We start from the raw sequence: 23,347 nt of genomic DNA, 5'->3' as shown, positions 1-23,347 counted from the left end.
TTGGCAGGCGGACTCTCAACCACTGCGCCACCAGGAAAGCCCCATATTTATACTTTTGATGGGTTCCCAAGTAGAGTACACTTGTTTAGTAGGAGTCTACAATAAATTTATCATCTGCTTTTAATTTGATAAGGTCTTCAGTGGCTTTTTTCTTTTTTTTTTTTTTAAATCACAACCACATTTTTTTTTTTAATTTATTTTATTTATTTTTGGCTGTGTTGGGTCTTCGTTGCTGTGTGCGGGCTTTCTCTACTTGTGGCTCGCGGGCTCTAGAGCACAGGCTCAGCAGCTGTGTCTCACGGGCTCAACTGCTCCGCGGCATGTGGGATCCTCCCGGACCAGGGCTCGAACCCGTGCCCCCTGCATTGGCAGGCGGATTCCCAACCACTGCGCCACCAGGGAAGTCCTTCAGTGGCTTTTTTCATTGCACATCTTCCTTAACTTGATTCAGGAATTTTAGCTTCTCACAGTCCTAATCAATTCAGGGTCAGGTTGGTAAGCTGCAGTTATCTATATACAAAGCAGATAGTACCAGCTCCGCTTTGGGTAGCACTCACTAAGATAGGAGACAGGAGACTACTTCTTTTGAGACCCCCTGAAGATATGTTGTAGTTCATCTTCACACAATAAAAATTAACCAATACAAGTTAAAGGTTCCTCATTCCAGTTTAATTCTTTCAGCCTCCTAATTTCACTCAGATCTAATTACAAAAAGCCCTTGCCAGAAGTATGCCAAAGGGAGAAATGATCACTTAGTCCAAAACCTAATTTGGTATTAATTATAATAAAGTTTGTAATGTTAGCCTACTCTTTGTCCTGGCGGGGCTTTGTTTGTAAATACATTTGACTGGAAATTTACCATTTTATTACCATTTACAGTACCATTCCTAGAGCCATTCCTAGAGAAGTGGCCCAAGGGAACACTTTTCTTCCCAAACCTCAGTGCTCCTGGCTCCCAGATCCATTGCCCAGCCCAGCATCTAGGATTCTAAAGATGATTAATGCTATCGTGGAATATTACAACAAAGAAACTGTAAAAGATCCAGAACACAACTAGGCATTTAGATTTTGAGGTAGATCTTGTTCAGCTTTTGTATAACCTCACAGCTAAGGTAAAGCTAGAGTCTTACCTCAATGATGTATCCCCAAGGCTGATAGAAACCAGTGTGTCTAGCCACCCTTACAGTCGGTGCTCTTAGAGATATTTAATGTTTAATGAATCCCAACACATCAAGGATCTTTGGGATCCAAGCAGACTACATCTAGCTGGTACATTTTCTCATCAGTGGGAGCCATACTCCAGAGAACAGCTGTTAAGCTCCATAGAACTTAGCAAAGCTAAAGCCATAACTACCAGTTGTGGGGCTTTGTCCAAATGTGTGGCAAGCCATGCTTATCTGGCTCAAGATTGGAAAATGTTTTTTTGAGATAGTGCCTTCAGGATCAAGTCCCTGTTAATGAGAGGGACTTGATCCTGAAGGCACTATCTCAAAAGAGCTGCTAATGAATCAGATTAGGATTCTTAATCAGCCACAAGAGAGGAAAATGATAGATGTTTGAAGGGTAAAGTGTATAAGTGAAGAAAATAGGAGGTACAGTCTGTTGTGATGTGGGGTAATAATTTGCACAGTAGAGGACAAGTTCTCCTGGGGTGATGGTATTCGTTTATATCCTGACTTGTTCCAGAAAGTTTGTGGCAGTCCAGAGAACATTGATGGGTTGGAGCTGAGCTTCTTTATTATAAACATAATGGCTGGCCATTATCTTTAGGAACTTACTTAGATTTTCTTTAAAGTACAACTTTTCTGGTATTGTTAAGTGAATCTATATAAAGAATTAAATACAGCTATTCTAATTGTGTTTATTCTGATAATTTATCTCTCAGCTAAAAAGTTGCCGAAGAATGAACCACAGAATCCAGGAGCAAATTCTGCCAGAGGAAGAGGAGTAGACCTTACTGAACCCACGCAGCCAACCAGGAGTCAGTGCTGTAGTAACTAAACCTCCAGTTTAAACTAACTGGAATGTTCTTCTGCTTCCTAATTGTTAATAACAGTGGAATTGGAGCATTTAACCAGCCCAGTATGACTTCCAAAAAGAAGAGACTTACGATAGTCAAGTTTCTAATACAGAATTATTTTAAGTGTTTTGAACTTAATTTTTAATAACATGCATGTGACCCTCTGACTAATGTTTCAGCAGTGAAAGGGGAAGATGAGAGCTGTGTGTACACTTATTTCCTTGGAATGTTAGCGGGACTCATTTCTCTTCACCAGGGATATAAACAGATGACTCTGAACCCACAGTTAACCAGCCAGTTCTGTGAAAAAGATTTGGAACTCACTCATTTGGGCTTTCCAAAAAAAATTCCTTCTTTGGAAGGAGGTTCTAAAGATATTTATGCTTAACTACGATATTCAAGCCACCTGTAATTTCACTTAGTATCCTTATTTAAAGTACACATTCCACATTTTAACAAATTAGCCACAAGGAAACATTCCCACATCTTCAGGAGGAAAAAATGAACATCAGTGGCATCTAAATTATAGCTAGTCCTGTTATTTTTTAAATGGAGTAAAAAAAAAAATCATATGTAACTGTCTTATTTTAGGAATATGAAAACTGATAAAATGCATCTTAAAGAATAGTGTTCCCTTCAAACATGTAAGTTCTTCAACAAAAATGAAACAAACCAGGTGTCTGTGATTTCTGTTTAATCACTGCTGGCCATTACATAGCTTTTGTTTTTTGGGAGTAGGGAGGGGCTTTTGTGCCCTTTGGACATAGAAATAGTCAATGCACTAACAATTATGTACATTCAAACTTGATTATTTCAAATTCGATCTTCAGCTGTACTGTAAATAGGGTACTGCGTTGTAGTCTCCATATATGTTTATTACTTTTCTGTAATATTTAAGAGTTGCTTAAAAGTATACAAAATGTACAGTTACTAAAACAGCTAATTTTTTCCTTCTCTCCCCCTTTGAAAGGAAGGGGCTTGAATTGTTCCTACCTGGCTAGAACCATAATAAACAATGTACCAGTAATTTGTAACATAAGTATTGGATATGTTAGTAACAATCTTGCAGCCTTGTTTTCCAAAGTTCATTTTATTTTGATCAGTTCAGTATATTGCACTAATTGTTTTAGGTATTTTCATTATATGAAATCTACCATGTGTCAGAGATGATTTAATCTATTTAAATGTTGAACTGCTAGCAGAACTTGTACATTTACAGTAATTCAAAATTAGTAAGGAAAACAGTTCACCAGTGTTTAGTTTTATATTGAGGTGCTCAGGTTGGAATAAAGTGGTACAAAAAGCAGGTACTGGTTTTTCTCTTTTTTGGCATGAAACAGTGAACATATATAAATGGTACTGTATAACCCACAGTCTGCTTTTATATTTCCTTTACTACATTCTTAAAAATGATTTGTGTGGTGTTGATGTTATCCTAGCATCTGGTTCACTGAAGAATTGTCTTCATGTTTTTGCTCTCTGGAGATACTCGCTTCCATTGAAAAGTGTGACCATGACTGTAATGTTGTCTCTGGAGCCAGCCGCCAAAGCAGCACTTACAAGTTCACGGCTGATATACTCAGCAGCACCTCCATAGAAACTCTTAGTGCATGATCCTTTCTCTTTTTCACTTGAGTCTTTTGGCACACCATCTACACTGGTTGGTCCATCAGTTTCTTTCTCACTGCAAGGATCATGCTTAGTCATTTTTGGTGGAAATGTTCCTATATTTTTAAGGTTATGAATAGAATATTTTGAATCTGACAAATTTTCTCTTGAATTTGTAGTTGACACATTTTCTTCAGATTTGCTCTGAAACACTATGTGGATGTTAGTTTCTGGTTTAGATGTGTTTTGTTCATTGATTGGGAAAAGCAGAGACCCTTTGGATGGTGACAATTTGTTTCCTGTGATAGAACACTGTGCTTCTTTATATACTTGAAAAGCTGTCATTGTCAGTGCAGTGACTTCCTTTGTATCCAGAACTTCCCAGAGTCCATTAGTAGCTAAGATAAGGAATTGACATAAGTCATCTATAGGCACAGAAATAGTTTGAGGTGCTGGAATAATGAATTTTTTCAGTTTGAGATTTCCATGAAATCCAAGTCCTCGTGTGGTTTTTATTTGCCCTTGTAGGAGCCCGTATGGTTCATGTGAACTAATTATTGCTCCATTCTGAAGTACTCTTCTTCTTTCATCTGTGTTTCGTGTAGTATGTTCTTTGGTTAGGCAGAAGCCTTTCCCATTTCTGCATAAGACTGCTTGCACATTACCTAAAAGATTATTTTTAAAAATTGATCCTCGAGATTTATAACCATTTATATCAAAGCATGCTGTTAACTTCATAAATAGAAACCAGGCCACTTAAAAATATTTTTTAAATATATGTAGTATTGATATCATTATTAGAAGATTTACAGTAATTCAGATTTCAAATGGGGGGGCTAATTTATTCCTCATTTTTAAGCAATTTAGTGTTTAAAATACTGAATTTAGTATTAAAATAACAAACTACAGATAATGAAAAATAAGTAATTTTTTTATGAGGCAGCTTCTGAGTGTTACATATTTGTAGAATCAAGAATTGAACTTTTTTATAACCAACATACATTCCATAGAGCAGACATTTTTAAAATGTTTTAATAAATGCCTTTTCAATTAAAAATACAAACTTTGATTTTTTTCTAAGAGTGCAGTTAGGTAAATTTTTAACTGGTCAAAGTTAAAACCTGAATATATTATAGGTATGGGTGATTAAAAAATTAGAAAGCCACTGTTAATGTCCATCTTATTAGGTTTGTTATGTGTGTTAAAAAGAAATTGTCAGCCCCGTGAAGAAAAACGTGTTATTAATGTATTAAATGGATAATAGCTAACCAACATTAAACCCTTTGATTGAAAACTGAGGTATTAAAAATCTGATTGTAGTTTGTTCATGATTCAGATGAACCTATGATGTGTGCTTTATTAAAGTCTTAAGAAAATCTTAACATAATGCTCTGAACAGATTGAAGGATGGTTGTATTACCAAAATTTTCTTTGGTATACAAAAAAGGACTCAGAATCCTTTAGTTTGTTAGGAAAAATTGACTTTCCCAAGTTTTTAGGAACATAATTATATATTTATAATACCTATGAGAGTTAATATTGCTGGAATCATAGGCAAAATTTACGTTAGAATATTCTGATTTCAAACATGGCACCGTACCTGGAGTCAGAATTTTGTTGTTGCAGGCCTTCATTTCTAATCCCCTAACGTTTTAGGTAAAGGGATTTAGGTTTCAGAAGGTAAGGTTCACACACCTAATATGTTGGACAGAGCCTGAGCTGGTGAAGCATTAGTGTCAGGCATAGAGTGAGCCTGTTGGCTCATTTACATAATGGCAATTGTTAATATCTGAGTTATTGGATGGGACCAAAAGATGACTGTGTGGAAAATATTTTGGAAACCTGATAGCTGTATAAATGATAGTCCTCAAAACTGAATGACCTCTTTTATTTGTGGTTTGGTTATTAATATTTTCTGTTAACTTTTTTGCTGGTCATTCTGTTTACACTCTGCAGAAGAGAAGTCAGTAAAATAATTCTTGACTTCTGCTGAGTTTTAAATTATTATTGTACCAGCAAAGCAGCATGGGTTGGTATTGAACATGCCAACTGGGTAGACTGAATTGTTCTCTTAGGAGAACATATGGTTCAGTTCCTCTTTTAAATTAGAAAATTTCTTTGTGTACTTACACATATAAATAGTGCGACCATAGCTCTGGAAACACAGGCTCAGAATAGTCAATCCACTGACTTCTAAATGTTTTATTTGCATGTAGCAAGCCAAAGCTCACTCAGCAAAAAGAAAAAGCATTGTTTCTGTGTGATTTGAAAAGCATTTAATATGATTATGTAGTTACAGTGGAAGGGTAATACGTTGGTATTTTGATTTTAGTTGCCTCTGCAGAGAGCTTGGTAAACATCTTAGGTACTACTGTTTGCCTTTTTTTTTTAATTGCTGTGCTACAGAGTAGGAAATGCCATTTTCGTTGATTTTATTATTGTGAACATCCCTTAAGCTCAGCACAATAAAATTTTCTAGAAAATGAGGACAGTAAGTAATGGCTGCAGGTTTTGCCCTGCCATTGACTTGCTATCTGATTTGAGTTATTTAATTACTTGGACAGTTGATTCATCCTGATAAATGGTGCCTTCTGACTAACTCACATCCTTAACCTGTGTGAATTTGCATGAAGGAAGAATAAAATGAAGGGGAAGTACCCAGTGTTTCTCAACTATTCGTGCATAGCTCAGGAAATAGAGGATAATAAGAGGCCCTGGAAGAGTATCAATGGAATAGACATGGCGAAAAAGTGGATATGCAGAGTTAATAGTTCTATTTCCTAGACCTCGGGTTGCATGTGCTGCCAGCTGCAATCGGGGTTGTTGAAAGTGGTTGTCTACATTAAGCTGAAAGCTAGAATAGAATAATGAACAAAGAGCTTCAAGGAAGATGGGAAATTGGAGGGAGATTTAAAAATAACACTGTATATCCATGTGTCTTGGAGAACTGAAGGAAGAGAGAGGAGCAAGACATGACAGTTTGAGAGATTGGCTTTAAAGAAGGGTTCCTGTAATATCTGTTTGGAGGAAAGGAGAATAACTAAGTAGTGAACTGTGATGAAGAAGACCTTTACACAAAAACATAATGAATCTGAGCATAAATAAGTATTCAAATTCCTAGACATAAAGTTACCAGCTTTCAGTAGTTGGAGAGAGGGTGCTGTTCAGAAAAACGTTATCAAACAAAAGTGGAACCTAAAACTAACAACATTGTAAATCAGCTGTACTCCAATTAAAAAAAAAAAAAGGAACTGTTACTGGAAGGGCAACATGTTTAAGGACATTAATGGGAACTAAAATGAACTGCTTTGAGATGATATTTAAGCCTTTTTACGATGACACGTATGGGGGCTTCCCTGGTGGCGCAGTGGTTAAGAATCCGCCTGCCAATGTAGGGGACATGGGTTCGAGCCCTGCGCCAGGAAGATCCCACATGCTGAGGAGCAACTAAGCCTGTGCGCCACAACTACTGAGCCTGCTCTAGAGCCCATGAGCCACAACTACTGAAGCCCGCGTGCCTGGAGCCAGTGCTCCACAACAAGAGAAGCCACCGCAATAAGAAGCCTGCACACTGCCACGAGTAGCCCCCACTCGCCGCAACTAGAGAAAGCCTGTGCGCAGCAACAAAGACCCAACTCAGCAATAAAATAAATAATAAAATAGATGACACGTATAGTCAGGCAAAGTGTTCCTTATGCAGAAGGCAATGACATAACTGCCTTCTGCAATTGCTGGGTTGTCTCTAGTTTGTAAAAAGGAGGAGTGTCCCCGTCAACTTCAGAATGACCTCTAGAATCAATCCCAAACGGAATTCTAGATCTGAATGGGCAAGATCTTTTTTTTTTTTTTTTTTTTCCAGATGGGGCCATGAAGGTCATTTAAACGGAAGTTTTAGGAAAGGACTGGAGGAAAGAGTAAGAGAAATGTTAGATGGTGGTGAGAAAAGGAAACATCCCTAAGGTGCACGAGTGCCCTGGATAAAAAGATGGCTTGCCTTAGAAGCAGCAGCATGGGGAAGAGGAAAGTCTTGAGAGCTTGCTACTTGGTACTTCAATCCCAGTTTTGTCTGTGTGACTTTCATTAAGTCACTTTATTTCTGTGAGTAACAATTTACCACCTGCAATATTTTTTGTCGAGTTTAAGAAGGTAATTTAATAAGTAGACACTTGACAAAGGTTATTTTCCTTTTTGTTCCATGAAGGGGAAAAGCAACTGAAGAGAGTCTATCCGAAAGAGATTGAGATGAAGCTATGAATGTTTCATTTCAGACCCATTTAAAAAAAAAACTAAGAAAATCCTTAAAAAGAGTTATAGGCTTAAGGGAGTAGGGAGCAGGAACTTGGAACTTGAGAAATGAGGAAATAGTTATTGGAGAAAGAAAAGGGAGCAGTTGAAAAGCAGCATAAACAAACTAAGGAAATTTAAACCCTAGTGAAGTATCCCTAAAATGGAAGCATAGTAGAAACACCTGTAGATGAAGTTAGGAAAACAACTTATATCCAGTTTTTTTCAGGATTCTAATTTTGGCAAAAGAGGCTGAAATTGTATGCATGGGTGCCATGTGTTGACTCTTCCTACTGGTGATTAGCATGAGAGCCTTATTGATGTGGAGCTAGTTTTCACTGTATGTTCAAAAGATTCCTTTGATTGTTTTGTAAGATGTGTGAGCATGAAACTCAAGTTCACCGTTTTCCAACTGGAGCCTAACAGTACTTCACACATTAGTCTCAACTATCTGTCAAATATTTGTTGATTATATTTTCAGAATCCAGTTTGTATATATGTGAGTCCACATATATACAAACCAACATACCCCAAAAAAGGGAGATGGGGAAGGAAAATTCTATAAAAGGTCAGTGTTGTTTAAGAATATGTATATGTGTGTGTGTGTATATAAGTATATATATATATATTTTTTTTTTTTTTTTTTTTTTCCCCTGCTTAAGGTGATTCTGGAGTTGAATTAGGTTTTAGGGGAAAAAGATGGGGCTGGAAGTAATTTTAAAAGCAACTTATTTAACCACTAAGGACAATCACATCTAGATAGGAAAATCACAACAAATTAAAAGATCTGCAAACACAGCATCAGTTGTGAATGAGGAAGGTGAAGACACATAAGAATGAAGGGACACCTTAAAAGCAGGAAGCTGCTGGTGTTCATTTGAAGTAATGAGACTTTAAAGGACATGGGTTCTGGCTCACTAATGATATAACCATATATAATAAGGCTTTGGTGAGCCTCAAGCTTCTATTAAAATGAGATTATTCTTACCTCACAGGTTGTGAGGATTAGATAAAGGAGTTATTGTTAACCTTAAGAAGAGAGAAGAAAGGGGGCTTGAGGAACAAATAAAGGATTGTGAGTAATAGGGAAGTAGTGGGTAAAGTCATGCTTGGCCTCTGGATCTAGAGTGAGCTCACAGGACAGAGAACAAGGACACTAGGAAAAAAGGTAGTTTCTGGGGCCTCATTAAAAGAAGGTATTAACAAATATGTATAATCTAGACATAAAGATACTGGAATAGCAGATACGCTAAAACACTCAAATATTACAAAGGAGCAGTAATGTGCCAGTGTGGGTCTTGGATTGACTCCCACTGAGAATAGGAAAATATCCTGGATAATGTATATACTTTTAAGTCATGTACATTGTTGAGCTAGTAAGAAAGTAAAGAATTCTCCTGTCAAAAGAATAATGGCTGAATCCCAGAGTATGCCAAGAGCAAAAGCCAGTTTTTATCTGAGAGCATTTATTGAGCTGAATAAATGAGCTTAGACTTTTCACGGGGTTATGGAACAGGAAACAAAACCTAGGGCTTGTTCAAGGTGGGGAAAACTAGTGGTTTTCCCCAACAAAGCTAGGAGCCCAAAGAACCACGCCCTCACTGCAACACTGAACTGAAAATAAATATATGCCTCTCACCCACCACGCAGACTGCCAGAATAATGGACTATTTCAAACTGATGCTGAACAGTGGAGGAAAGAAATATGGCCTTGCAAACACCTTGATTTTGGTCAACTAGCCTCCAGACCTGTGAGAATGGATTTTTGTTGTTTTAAGCTGCCAAGTTTCAGCTAATTTGTTATGGCAGCCCTAAGAAACTAAAACAGCAAGCATGCAAATAAGTAGGGAAATACTGCCCATAATAAAATGAAAAATCAATTGAAACCAGCCCAGAACTGAGGCAGATGTTGGAATTAGTAGGCAACAACTCTCAATGTTATAAAGTTAAATACAGACATGGAAGATAATTTTAAAAATCAAACTTCTGAAGATGAAAAATACAAAATTTAAAATGAACACTACACTGGATGTGATTAACAGCAGGTTCAATATTGCAGAAGAAAAGATTAGATATTGCAGAGTAAGGATCTCTGAAAATCTACTCCTCAGGAAAAGGAATGAGAACACTGACAAGAATTGTTAAAGTCAACTTTTCTGAAATGCTGGAAATTAACCAAAGGCTTGCAAAAATCTGAGAAACATTGAAGAGAAACAAAGTAGGTAAAACCAAGTGGTCATGGCCTTGTAACTTGGCCTACTTCCAACCACTTCTCTTCAGCTCTGCAGTAGCCTTGAAAACCAAACATTTTATAGTGATGCTAGCTCTGCAATCAACAGTCTAGCAGCCTCTGCAGGAGAAAGGATGGCTTTAGACCTCCCTAAAATTATCTATCCCCAGAGAATTGTCATTATGTGAACTGTCTTGCAAGTCCCTGAAGAAAGCTCCATTCTCAAATCTTGTCATCATTTGACTTGACTCAGAGCTTACTCTATGCAAATAACTCATCCTCAGTGTGTTTGCCAAAAACCAGCAGCAATTGTTTAAAATCACACTTGCCTGAGGCACTGAAAGCATCTGGGGATGACAAGAGGCTGACCCCCCAAAAAGTATAAGAAAGAGCTGAGGACTGAGACCCTACAGAGGGTTTTGAAAAGCTCAAACATACTCCTGGGGAAACAGAAGAGCATGCACATGTGCAGGCTGTATACATGCCCAGGACCTGAACAAGCCTTAATTTCTCACCTATGACTAATCTTGATGATTAACCCAAGTAGGAAGTAAAAGCATAGGCAGAGTTTTAAACTGCCTGCCATTTTTTACAAGACAAGCCTCAAAAAAGACAGAGCCGGGCTTCCCTGGTGGCGCAGTGGTTGAGGGTCCGCCTGCCGATGCAGGGGACATGGGTTCGTGCCCTGGTCCGGGAAGATCCCACATGCCGCAGAGCGGCTGGGCCCGTGAGCCATGGCCGCTGAGCCTGTGCGTCCGGAGCCTGTGCTCTGCAACCAGAGAGGCCACAACAGTGAGAGGCCCGCATACCGAAAAAAAAAAAAAAAAAAAAAAAATATATATATATATAGTAAAAGAAATACAGGAATTAAAATGATGTACTAGAAACTATCTAATACAAAATACTCTAATACTCATCAAGAAAAATTGGGAGAGGACTCAAATCAGTAAAATTAGAAACGAAAAAGGAGAATTTACAACAGACACCGCAGAAATACAAATCATCCTAAGAGACTACTACAAGCAACTCTATGCCAATAAAATGGACAACCTGGAAGAAATGGACAAATTCTTAGAAAGGTATAACTTCCCAAGACTGAAAGGAAGGAATAGAAAACATGAACAGACCAATCACAAATAATGAAATTGAAACTGTGATTAAAAACCTTCCAACAAACAAAAGTCCAGGACCAGATGGCTTCACAGGTGAATTCTATCAAACATTTAGAGAAGAGCTAACAGCCATCCTTCTCAAACTCTTCCAAAAACTTGAAGAGGAAGGAACAGTCCCAAACTCATTCTAAGAGGCCACCATCACCCTGATACCAAGACCAGACAAAGATACTACAAAAAAAGAAAATTACAGACCAATATCACTGATGAATACAGATGCAAAAATCCTCAACAAACTATTAGCAAACAGAATCCAACAACACATTAAAAGGATCATACACCATGATCAAGTGAGATTTATCCCAGGGATGCAAGGATTCTTCAATATATGCAAATCAATCAATGTGATACACCGTATTAACAAATTGAAGAAGAAAAACCATATGATCATCGCAATTGATGCAGAAAAAGCTTTTGACAAAATTCAACACCAATTTATGATAAAAACTCTCAAGAAAGTGGGCATAGAGGGAACCTACCTCAACATAATAAAGGTCATATATGACAAACCCACAGCAAACATCATTCTCAATGGTGAAAAACTGAAAGCATTTCCTCTAAGATCAGGAACAAGACAAGGATGTCCACTCTCACCATTATTATTCAACATAGTTTTGGAAGTCCAAGCCATGGCAATCAGAGAAAAAAAAGAAATAAGAGGAATACAAATTTGAAAAGAAGAAGTAAAACTGTCACTGTTTGCAGATTACATGATACTATACATAGAGAATCCTAAAAATGCCACCAGAAAACTACTAGAGCTCATCAATGAATTTGGTAAAGTTGCAGGATACAAAATTAATGCACAGAAATATTTTGCATTCCTATACTCTAATGATGAAAAATCTGAAAGAGAAATTAAGGAAACACTCCCATTTACCATTGCAACAAAAAGAATAAACCTACCTAGGGAGACAAGAGGAATAAACCTACCTAGGGAGACAAAAGACCTGTATGCAGAAAACTACAAGACACTGATGAAAGCAATTAAAGATGATACCAACAGATGGAGAGATATACCATGTTCTTGAATTGGAAGAATCAATATTGTGAAAATGATTATACTATCCAAAGCAATCTACAGATTCAATGTGATCCCTATCAAACTGCCAATGGCAATTTTTACGGAACTAGAACAAAAAATCTTAAAATCTGTATGGAGACACAAAAGACCCCGAATAGCCAAAGCAGTCTTGAGGGAAAAAAACGGAGCTGGAGGAATTAGACTCATGACTTCAGACTATACTACAAAGCTACAGTAATCAAGACAATATGGTACTGGCACAAAAACAGAAACATAGATCAATGGAACAAGATAGAAAGCCCAGAGGTAAACCCATGCACCTATGGTCAATTAATCTATGACAAAGGAGGCAAGGATATACAATGGAGAAAAGACAGTCTTTTCAATAAGTGGTGCTGGGAAAACTGGACAGCTACATGTAAGAGAATGAAATTAGAACACTCCCTAGCACCATACACAAAAATAAACTCAAAATGGATTAGAGACCTAAATGTAAGACCAGACACTATAAAACTCTAAGAGGAAAACATAGGAAGAACACTCTTTGTCATAAATCACAGTAAGATCGTTTTTGATCCACCTCCTAGAGTAATGGAAATAAAAACAAAAATAAACAAATAGGACCTAATGAAACCTCAAAGCCTTTGCACAGGAAAGGAAACCATAAAGAAGACGAAAAGACAACCCTCAGAATGGGAGAAAATATTTGCCAATAAATCATTGGACAAAGGATTAATCTCCAAAATATATAAACAGCTCATGCAGCTCAATATTAAAGAAACAAACAACCCAATCCAAAAATGGGCAGAAGACCTAAATAGACATTTCTCCAAAGAAGACATACAGCTGGCCAAGAAGCACATGAAAAGCTGCTCAACATCACTAATTATTAGAGAAATGCAAATCAGAACTACAATGAGGTATCACCTCACACGAGTTAGAATGGGCATCATCAGAAAATCTACAAACAACAAATGCTGGAGAGGGTGTGGAGAAAAGGGAACCCTCTTGCACTGTTGGTGGGAATGTAAATTGATATAGCCACTATGAAGAACAGTATGGAGGTTCCTTAAAAAACTAAAAATAGAATTACCATATGATCCAGCAATCTCACTACTGGGCATATACCCAGAGAAAACCATAATTCAAAAAGAGAAACCGTAATTCAAAAAGAGAAATGATAATTGAAAAAGACACATGCACCCTAGTGTTCATTGCAGCACTATTTACAATAGCCAGGTCATGGAACTAACCTAAATGCCCATCGACAGATGAATGGATAAAGAAGATGTGATACATATATACAATGGAATATTACTCAGCTGTAAAAAGGAACGAAATTGAGTCATTTGTTGAGACGTGGCTGGATCTAGAGACTGTCATACAGAGTGAAGTAAGTCAGAAAGAGAAAAACAAATATCGTATATTAACGCGTTATGTGGAACCTAGAAAAATGGTACAGATGAACTGGTTTGCAGGACACAAATTGAGACACAGATGTAGAGAACAAACATATGGACACCAAGGGGGGAAAGTGGTGGGGGGTGGGGGAGTTGGTGTGATGAATTGGGAGCTTGGGATTGACATGTATACACTGATGTGTATAAAATGGATGACTAATAAGAACCTGCTGTATAAAAAAATAAATAAAATTAAATTTTAAAAAAAGGATGACTAATCTTAGTTGAGGGAAAAAAAAGAAAGCAGTATCGGAGGAATAGAAAAACAAAAGATGTATATATATATATATATATATATATAGAGAGAGAGAGAGAGAGAGAAAACAAACAGAAACATGTCAGACATATATCCTACCCTATAATTAATTACCTTAAATGTAAATGAATTAAATACTTGAATCAAAAGGCAAAGTTTGGCAGAATGGAAAAACGAACAAACAAACATGGTGGCTGGCTGAATAAAATCCCCAAAGATATCAGAACCTAATCTCTGGAGCCTGTAAATGTTACCTTATATGGCAAAGACTTTGAAGATGTGATTAATGATCCTGAGATGCTTAACACTGGATTGTCTGGGTGGGTTCTAAATTCAACCACAAGAGGGAGATTTGGCTACAGACACAGAAGAAGGAAATGTGCACATGGAAGCACATTTGAGATCAGAGTGATGTGGCCACAACCCAAGGAATACTGGCAGCCAAGCAGAAGGTGGAAGGAGCAAGGAACAAATTCTTTCCCACATCCTCTGGAGGGAGCACTGCCATGAAGACATTGGGCCAGTTATGCTGGTTTAGAACTTCTTGAACCGTAAGAGAATAAATTTCTGTTGTGTGAGCCACGAAATCTATGGTAAATTTGTAACAACAACCACAGTAAATGAATACAAACAAGATCCACCTATATGTTCTCTAACAAGACACTTGATTCAAAGATAAAAAGATGGGGAGAAAAGGCTGTATCAGTGAATATAGTAAAAATCACTGAGCCGTAGACTTTACTTGGATGAACTGTGTTCTTTGTGAGTTGTATCTCAATAAAGCTATTAAATATAAAATCACTGGGGAAAAGGATTTAGGGGATCAAATAAGAATCCCATATGTTTATAAGGAACTAGTGTGGTTAATTAGAAATGTAAAAATTTGTGGTTTATTTGATGTTGTGAAAAAAGTGTAATTATGTATGCTGTATCAATATGTTTGAGTTTTAATCCTGTGAGGATTAACTGAAGAAAAATAAGAGAGCACCAGGAGAAGTGATAAAATGCAATATAAATGAGAAGTGCTAAGAAAAAAAGTCAGGAATGTCTGTTTGGAAGGATCTTTTTCCACATGCACAAATTCAACACTTATTCAATGACTGTATCACCACACTCATGTTTCCTTATAAAGTGAGGTGGAGTTTTTTTCTTGCTTTTAATTCCAGAGTTGTGATGATACTGGTATTTGACAAATTTCAAACAAGAAAAATGAATCCCCTTGCTATCTTTATAGGTCTTGTTTTATAAAATACAAAACATGCCCTTGATAAATTTGTGTGAACATTTATTTTTTGTAACTCATTTAAATTACTTTCTTTTAGGAGCACTTTTGTATCATAAATCATGACCTCCCTTTCACAAGTTGGATTTTTTCCCCCTACTTATTTGTTTCTATTAGAATGAAGGATGCCCAAATGAAAACATTTTAACACAGTTATGTATGTAAGCCTGTAAATTAGATCCAAAAAAATGTTTGACCTGGAAATTAGAACCTGCCAAACAACAGTGGGCTTGGAAGTAATGAATCATAGTAAACTGAACATTTGATGATAGTATCTACTTATTGAGTATCTCGTATATTTTCCTTTCATTTCCCAGGAACCATGATATCAAATGATATTTTCTAATAGAAGTCCAAATTCCAAAGATATGGGTCAGTTCCCAGATTAGTTTGAAATCTGAAAACTCTCCATCCATGAAGTAGGCCTGCTCTGAAGCACTTTGGAAACCTCAGGGTAGGGCCTGAGAAATGGCAAATGCTCCAAGGAAATTGGCATTGCACTTGGCTCCGTGGTATTGCTTAATCTGGTGTTCTCATTTTGGGCTCACAACCAGAGTTAGATCAGAAACAGGCCAGCTTCCAGGGACCTTGACATTGTAATGGTCTTGGTGAATATATCTGGCCCCGGTGTGGGCCAAAGTCCCACTCCCTGAGGCCCAGACTCCTCAGACTCTGGAAGCAATCTCCTTCAGAGGCAGTTTGATTTCCAGCTCCAATTTCTATCACCTCTGACACCTTGAACAAATAATTTCACCTCTCCGAGCTTCTATTTTCTCATCTGGACAACTGGGTCAACACCACTTAGAAATGGCGGCAGGGGTTGGGAAGGAGAACAGATGCGGTTTAAGGGTCCAAACTTGCAATGAGCAGTAAATACGTCTTAGAGGTCTAATGCACAATATTGGGAACAGAGAGAACGTATATATTTTAATCATCAAACTTGCTAAGAGACTAGAACTTAATTTTTTCAACCACTATAAAGAAATGATGATTATGTAATGTGATAGAAGTGGTAATTATCGCTACAATGGCAATCATGTTACAATATAAAAATGTATCAAATTAACATGTTTTGCTTCTTAAACTTACACAATGTTACATGTCGAATATATTTTTTTAAAAACAATACTTAGATATCTTTAGATATCAGAGTTCTTGGAAGACTACATGAGAAATTACTCTGTGCGCAATATTCAGCAAGTGGACACTGTCATTAATAATAATTCTACCGAGGAAAGGGGTGGTGGAACCCTAGTTAAGCATCTCATGGAAATGAGCATGGAACTCGGGTTAACTTGGCTAAAACTGTTTTACCTCTGGGCTTTCGAGTTTGGCAAGCTCCTTAGCTAGAACTTTAGCACAGCAAGTCAAAAGAATTGCTTCTTGAAATAAAATTAAAAGAATCCAGCCAAAATTTTTGGAGAAGGAAATACACGCCTATAAAACTGAATCACGGATGATTGTTTTTCCTAAGGTGAAATCGATGCAACTTGGCCAGTGAGCACAAGAGTGACCTGTTGCAAATATGTTAGTTACCAGAAAAACTGACCAGTTTAGCAGCTATACTAACAACACTCAAAGAACTTTCCATTCTCCCGAAAAAGGGAAGTGTGGGGAATGTTTTGGTTTCATTCCGATCTGAGCAAATGTAATAGATTTGCTTTGCCTTTATCAATAGCTGTGTTGCTACCCCATTTAGAAAACGTCATGTTTTGGTCACATTATTTCATGTACGTGCCTCCTTGAGACATAATTACAATTCATTTTGTGCCTGCAAATCTACATTTAAACTGTGGTTATTGGTCGTTTCTTAAATTGGTCAGTGAAATATCTAGGCACTAGTAAGTCATTAAATAATAGGTCACTAGGTAATTCTGGAAGCAAGAGAGGTTTTGCTGCCAGGAATAAAACATGTTAAGGTGTAACCTGGTACCATTCAATATACATACCAGTGTTTGCAATATGTAGCACTCCAGAAATTATTTTCGGCGTCTCCTGGAAAGGGACCAAAGAAGCATCAAGGTCATTGAATCTTCTCGAAGACTTCTTAGCTTTGGGACTTTCAATGTTGCCTTCCAATATGCAAGTAACTGCAGAACAGCCGCTCCATCGAGCCCTGGACACTTCTTTCCTTCCAAGACGTAAAAGCCTGTCCATTCTCCAAAATGCTTTTGCAAAGGCTTTGTGTATGTTCTCATACTCACTTTTCAATGCTTTCGTCTTTTTCTTTATGGAGGAGAAGGTGTCTTCTATAGCTCTGTAGTCTTCTCTAAACACTGTGTGAAAAGAATTGATTACTGTTTGCTCTTCAGGGGTCATTTGGTAGGAAGGATCAAGTCTGGAAAGTTGGTGGAGAAGTAAAACTGGGAGTTCCACTGATGTCAAGTCTGCTGCCGAGGCACCGTGATGTCCATCAAACAAACCAAAAAAACACACATTGGGTTTGTTGCCAAAATTATTCACGACAGTGAATTTATCATTCATGTCAACTCTCCACGTAGAATTCCTGTCTTCGCAAATGGCTGCTCCTTTAATTAATAGGTGACAGATTTTTTGAGGATATATTGAACTCTTGGGAATGTTATCAATAATCTTATAGTGTGCTGGTATTTGTTTCTTGCAAAGGAGCTCAAAAGCATTATTAATGCCCTGTAAGATTTTTTCAGTAAATGCAAACGATGACAATAGTTTAGCAATGACGGACTGCCTCTGATCAGCAATCGCTGAGAGCCCTGGTTTCTCCCCACCCATCCACTGAAAGCCCAATGTAGCCAGAGCTACATGCTGCTTTTTATGGAGGAATATTCCAGGTAGGTCAATTTCATGCTTGCATATGGAACAGGGAAACGTGATCATCTCATTGTAGACCTGCACTTCGTGATGGTCTCTTCTTTTTCCTTTTAAAATGCTTTCTTCTCCAGGTAAGTGGGACTCCCTCATCTGAATCATATGTCAGTTTTCTTGTGTACAATTGCCTTGATTTCCAAAACACTCTGCAAACAGGATAAAAGATATTTACATGCCTGGATTGATGCACTGAATATCTCTTCAAGCAGGCCCCTATCTTTGCAATTTGTTTTGGATCCTTGAGATTTCATATTGGCCTAGAATATTCTTATTCCTCTTTCTGTGATTCCCCCCCAAAACACATAGTAAGTACTTAAGGAATTGGTGATTGGCCTGTGTAGGCCCAAATGAAATTCAGCAAAATCTCCAGAAAGTCAGCTAGACCTCTAAGAACAAACACTCAGATAAATCAGCACAATATTTTATCTAGGCAAGTGAAGGTATATGCTTGAGATCTAGGAATGTGATTTCAAATATAAAGCATAATTATTTTTGTATTCGATTTTGTCCTACTAATAAAATAATTTTATTTATATAATATTAATTTATATAATAATATTATATAAAGAAATAGAATAATTTTTTAAAAACGCTTTTGTCCTAATTAAAGAGTTCTCAAGAAAATGAATGGGAGATGCCCAAACCAAGCAGAATGATGAAAAGAATGGATAGTAAGGACAGAAATTTTTAGGACTGCAAAGGGAAAGAGGTATGGCCTGAGGAAAGAAAAGGAGCTGGATGATAAATTTCCAGAAAGCAGACACCCTTTCTTACACTCCTTCCTACCTGAAGCATCTACAACAGTACTCAGCACATGAAGCCATTTGAATCCATTTTTATGGGCAATTCCTAGGGCAGGAGATCTTTGAAAGGGCCTGTGGAGGTATGAGAGACCTGAAAAAAAATGCTTTGGTTACAAAATATTTTAAAACCTGAAAAATCAAAGTTAGTGACTTTAAATGTTTATGAAATGTGATATCTTAAAACCAGCTAACTTCCAGATGCAAACTAGTATTATATATATAGGATGGATAAACAACAAGGTCCTACTGTACAGCGCAGGGAACTATATTCAGTATCCTGTGATAAATATAATGGAAAAGAATATGAAAAAGAATATATGTATGTATAACTGAATCACTTTGCTGTACAGTAGAAATTAACACAACATTGTAAATCAACTATACTTCAATAAAATAAATTTAAAAAATGAAAACAAACTTATGGTTACCAAAGGGAAAAGGAGGTGGCGGAGGGATAAATGAGGAATTTGGGATTAACAGATACAAACTACTATATATAAAATAGAGAAACAACAAGGCCCTACTGTATAGCACAGGGAACTATATTCAATATCCTGTGATAAACCACAATGGAAAAGAATATTAAAAAAGTATACATATGTATAACTGAATTACTTTGCTGTACAGCAGAAACTTAACACAACATTGTAAATCAACTATACTTCAATTTAATTTTAAAAAATTAGCTAACTTCAACTCAACTCATATATGAATTGTATTTGATATGGGTATATTTAGTCTGCTCCTTTCCTTATGTGTATTTAATTCCCTGATGTGCACAACTCTATTGGATACAGCTACTCATCCCTACAGTAAAATTTCATTTACAAATTTCCACTCCATAAATGCTCATTGAACTATTAGCCTAGTAGCAAGCTTTCCTGGTTTTGCCTCACCAACCAATTTTGGTTTCTTTTTTTGTTTTGTTTTTCTATTTTTAACTTTTTCTTTACTCAGTTATCTTAATTAAAACAATATATTTTATTAATGTTGTCTATAAAATGTACAAATATTTGGATTTAGCAGCAGAAAACCACCATAAGAATCTAAAAGAAACTTGTTCCTTTTTTAATGGAAAATTTTAAAATCACACAAAAATGGAAACATATAATGAGGCCCCACGTACCCATCACCAGCTTCAACCATTACCAACATTTTTTCACCCTCGTTTCCACTGTGTCCTCAGCCACGTTATTTCATTTTACTCATTTTTACTGGAGTATTTTAAAGCAAATCCCCCAGTTCTATCAATCTCACTCATCGATATTTCAGTATTTAGTCAGCAACCATTCACTTCTTCAATACCTACAACAGGCCAGCTACTGTGCAGCTACAGTGCAGCTTACGAATAAGGCTGGTGTCTTGCCCTTGAAGCTATGAGGGGAGGAGTCTGTAGTCCCACCCATGTGCTCATACAAAGAACCAGACAGGTCAGATGAAGCCAGGACAGAGCCCCATGACAGGACTCAACCAGGAGCCCAACCTTCATCTGGCTAGGAATGGCACCATGACACTTGAGAAGCTGACCTAGAAAAACACTCAGTTGAGAAAGCAGCAAGGGCTCCAAGGTCAAACCAAAGGGATGACCAGCTAGCAGGCAGAAGGATGAAGACGACCCAGCCGAGGAGGTGGACAGGCACACAGAGAAGTAGTGGAAAAAATGGGTACCGGCAAAGCTTTTCAGCTCTCTGACCAAAACGTATATCAAATATTTTAAAATTGCTATTATTTGGTAATATTCATATAAAGGATACAGTTTTTCTGAGGCTTGTAGAACTGTTGGGACAATATATAAGGCATACCAATTCTATAGTTAGACCTAGAGTCATCAGATAAAAATAAAGTTATATCAGAATTTTATTTTCCTATATAGAGCCATAATACAACTCTCTCTCACGTGGAGCCATTCTTAGAATGTAATGCATCTTCATATATTCGTTCGTTCATTCATTCATTCAACAAACACTTGGATGTCTGCAATTTGCCAGGTACTGGTTTATTTGCTTGGGATAGAGATGCGAACAAAGGCATTTTCTGTAATGAAACTTATATTCTGATATGAAAGACAGACAGTAAATAAAGGAAACATGGGGCTTCCCTGGTGGTGCAGTGGTTGAGAGTCCACCTGCCGATGCAGGGGACACGGGTTCATGCCCCGGTCCGGGAGGGTCCCACGTGCCACGGAGTGGCTGGGCCCATGAGCCATGGCCGCTGAGCCTGCGCATCCGGAGCCTGTGCTCCGCAACAGGAGAGGCCACAACAGTGAGAGGCCCGCGTACCGCAAAAAATAATAATAATAATAAAAATTAAAAAAATAAAGGAAACATGGAAACACATAATATCAGAGATAAGTACTATCATGAAAAATATAGCAGAATAAAAGTAGAGAGAGAGAGAGACAGAAGCCCTTTTTGTATAAGGTAGTCGGAGGAATATACCGCTCCTCCACGTACATAGTCTAACAGGAAGCCAAAGTTTCATTTGATGACTGAGAAAGTGGAGGAAAAAGAAAACTGCAGATATAATTGTTCATTGACTACATTTGTTATCCAATACAAATGAAGAAACGTTACCTGAAAGCGCTATTAACTTCCATGTTCCTTTGGGATTGCCACCATCCTTTGCCCTCTCTTTACCACCTTTCCCAGCCTCTGTTCCTCCAACCTGGCTAGTGCTGGCAGTGGTAGGAGTGGAGGGGTGGGTGATAGTGGTGATGGTGGTGATGCCGGTGGGAGGGTCCCCTGACTTGCTGATGGACCTCTCTGCTTGGAATGTTTACTACATCACCTGGAACCTCAGTCAGAACTCACTCTATGATTCTGAAGAACTGTGAAGCAATAAGGTCACAAATTGTGTTAAGTAACAAACTTGTCTTTGAAATTTCTGAAATAAGGATCATTCATTGAATAGACTGCCTTATGCCTGCATAATAAGACTTAAAAAATGAAAAGAGTGGGCTTCCCTGGTGGCGCAGTGGTTGAGAGTCCGCCTGCCGATGCAGAGGACACGGGTTCATGCCCCGGTCCGGGAAGATCCCACATGCTGTGGAGCGGTGGGGCCCGTGAGCCATGGCCACTGAGCCTGCGCATCCGGAGCCTGTGCTCCGCGACGGGAGAGGCCACAACAGTGAGAGTCCGTGTACCACAAAAAGAAAAAGAAAAGAAAAGAAAAGAGTGACTCTCAATTAATGTACAGTTGTCTTCCCACTCAGGGGTAAGGTGTCTCAAGCCATCTCTCCAGCACCCCTTCCTACCTGCCCTGGAGAGTCTCGCCATCCCCACTCCCATCCTGCCGCCCCAAGTCACTGCTTGAAAGGTACAGGCTTTTGGCTTTTGCACTGTATTTCTTGAGGCTAACTTTATTCCTGGTCGATATCTTTAGTTCCTAGGTTCTTAATCCACAGCGGCCTTCCACTTTCTCACCCCAGGCCTGTATTAGAACTAGAGTCTTAGAACAGCTTGTTTGCATATTGAAGAAGATTGGACAAGCCCGACTACTTACTGGACATCACCACGAGCACGATTCCAGTCAACCCCAAATTAACATGTCCAAAATGGAACTCACCACCTTTCCTCCAGAATCATCTCCCACCATTAACTTGGTTAGGCTAGAAACTATGTTTTCCAGAATCCTTTTCCCTGTGTGGTTCCAGGTTAGACTTGCAAGAAAGGAATTTGGGGGCAGTACATCTGAACGCTGCCATGGTTCAATGAGATGACCCCAGATGCAGAGGTGCCTAGCAGGTCCAGCTTCTCCTCACTCCCTCTACGTTGCCCACAGCAGCCCCAGATCCACCAGCAAGTGGACCCCCAAAGCAAATACTCCCTCCGGATTCCTCCAGCAGCATGCCTTCTGTGGTCCTACTTCAGTGGCTGGATAGCCTTGGCTTCTCAGACTGGCTACGGACTCCTCTGGTCCTTCCAGCTTCCTTTCCCAGATGTTCAGTTGCCCGGCTCCTTCCACAAATTGTGTGAGGTCAGATTTCAACAATGAATTCTTTTTTCTTTTTTTTTTTTTTGCCGTGGCAAACGGCATGTGGCATCTTAGTTCCCCAACCAGGGATCAAACCCACACCTCCTGTATTGGAAGGGCACAGTCTTAACCACTGGACCTCCAGGGAAGTCCCACAGAATGAATTCCTTATTCCATAATTCCTTCACACCACTCATGCAGGTGTACTGCCTGATCACTCCCAGCAGCTGCATCACACCCATGCCACGTCAGTGTGGGAAGGTTACTGAGGCAGTTCTTTCAAGCAAGTCCTGAGTCTCCTGTCAGCTCCAGCTCCCGGGCGGGGTCAGGTATCTCTCTTAGGGTGGCTGAGTGTTCATATCTCCACATGCAGCCCTCAGGCCCGCTGG

The 23,347-nt window shown here is 38.3% G+C and overlaps 2 protein-coding genes across 4 annotated transcripts in view; one reads left to right on the top strand and one right to left on the bottom strand.

Moving 5' to 3' along the window:
* RAB5A (RAB5A, member RAS oncogene family) overlaps nucleotides 1-3,326 on the top strand; it is a 30,810-nt gene extending 27,484 nt beyond the window's left edge. For all 3 annotated transcript variants that reach the window (XM_033431987.2, XM_004271917.3, XM_012533815.3), the window contains one exon: nucleotides 1,886-3,326. In XM_033431987.2, coding sequence (XP_033287878.1) covers nucleotides 1,886-2,001 — 116 coding nt within the window. In that variant the 3' untranslated portion in view covers nucleotides 2,002-3,326. The remainder of the gene's footprint in view (nucleotides 1-1,885) is intronic.
* On the bottom strand, nucleotides 2,740-23,127 carry PP2D1 (protein phosphatase 2C like domain containing 1). The gene is given in 4 exon segments (XM_012533798.3): nucleotides 2,740-4,293; nucleotides 17,286-18,220; nucleotides 18,222-18,329; nucleotides 21,560-23,127. Coding segments are annotated over 4 exon segments (1,875 nt in total). The 5' UTR covers nucleotides 21,583-23,127; the 3' UTR covers nucleotides 2,740-3,484.
* Nucleotides 23,128-23,347: the final 220 nt, after the last annotated feature.

Source organism: Orcinus orca, chromosome 5 (assembly GCF_937001465.1).
Source record: "Orcinus orca chromosome 5, mOrcOrc1.1, whole genome shotgun sequence".
Classification (NCBI taxonomy): Eukaryota; Metazoa; Chordata; class Mammalia; order Artiodactyla; family Delphinidae; genus Orcinus; species Orcinus orca.
Note: the sequence above shows the minus strand (reverse complement) of the source record. Positions and strands in the feature narration are given on the sequence as shown.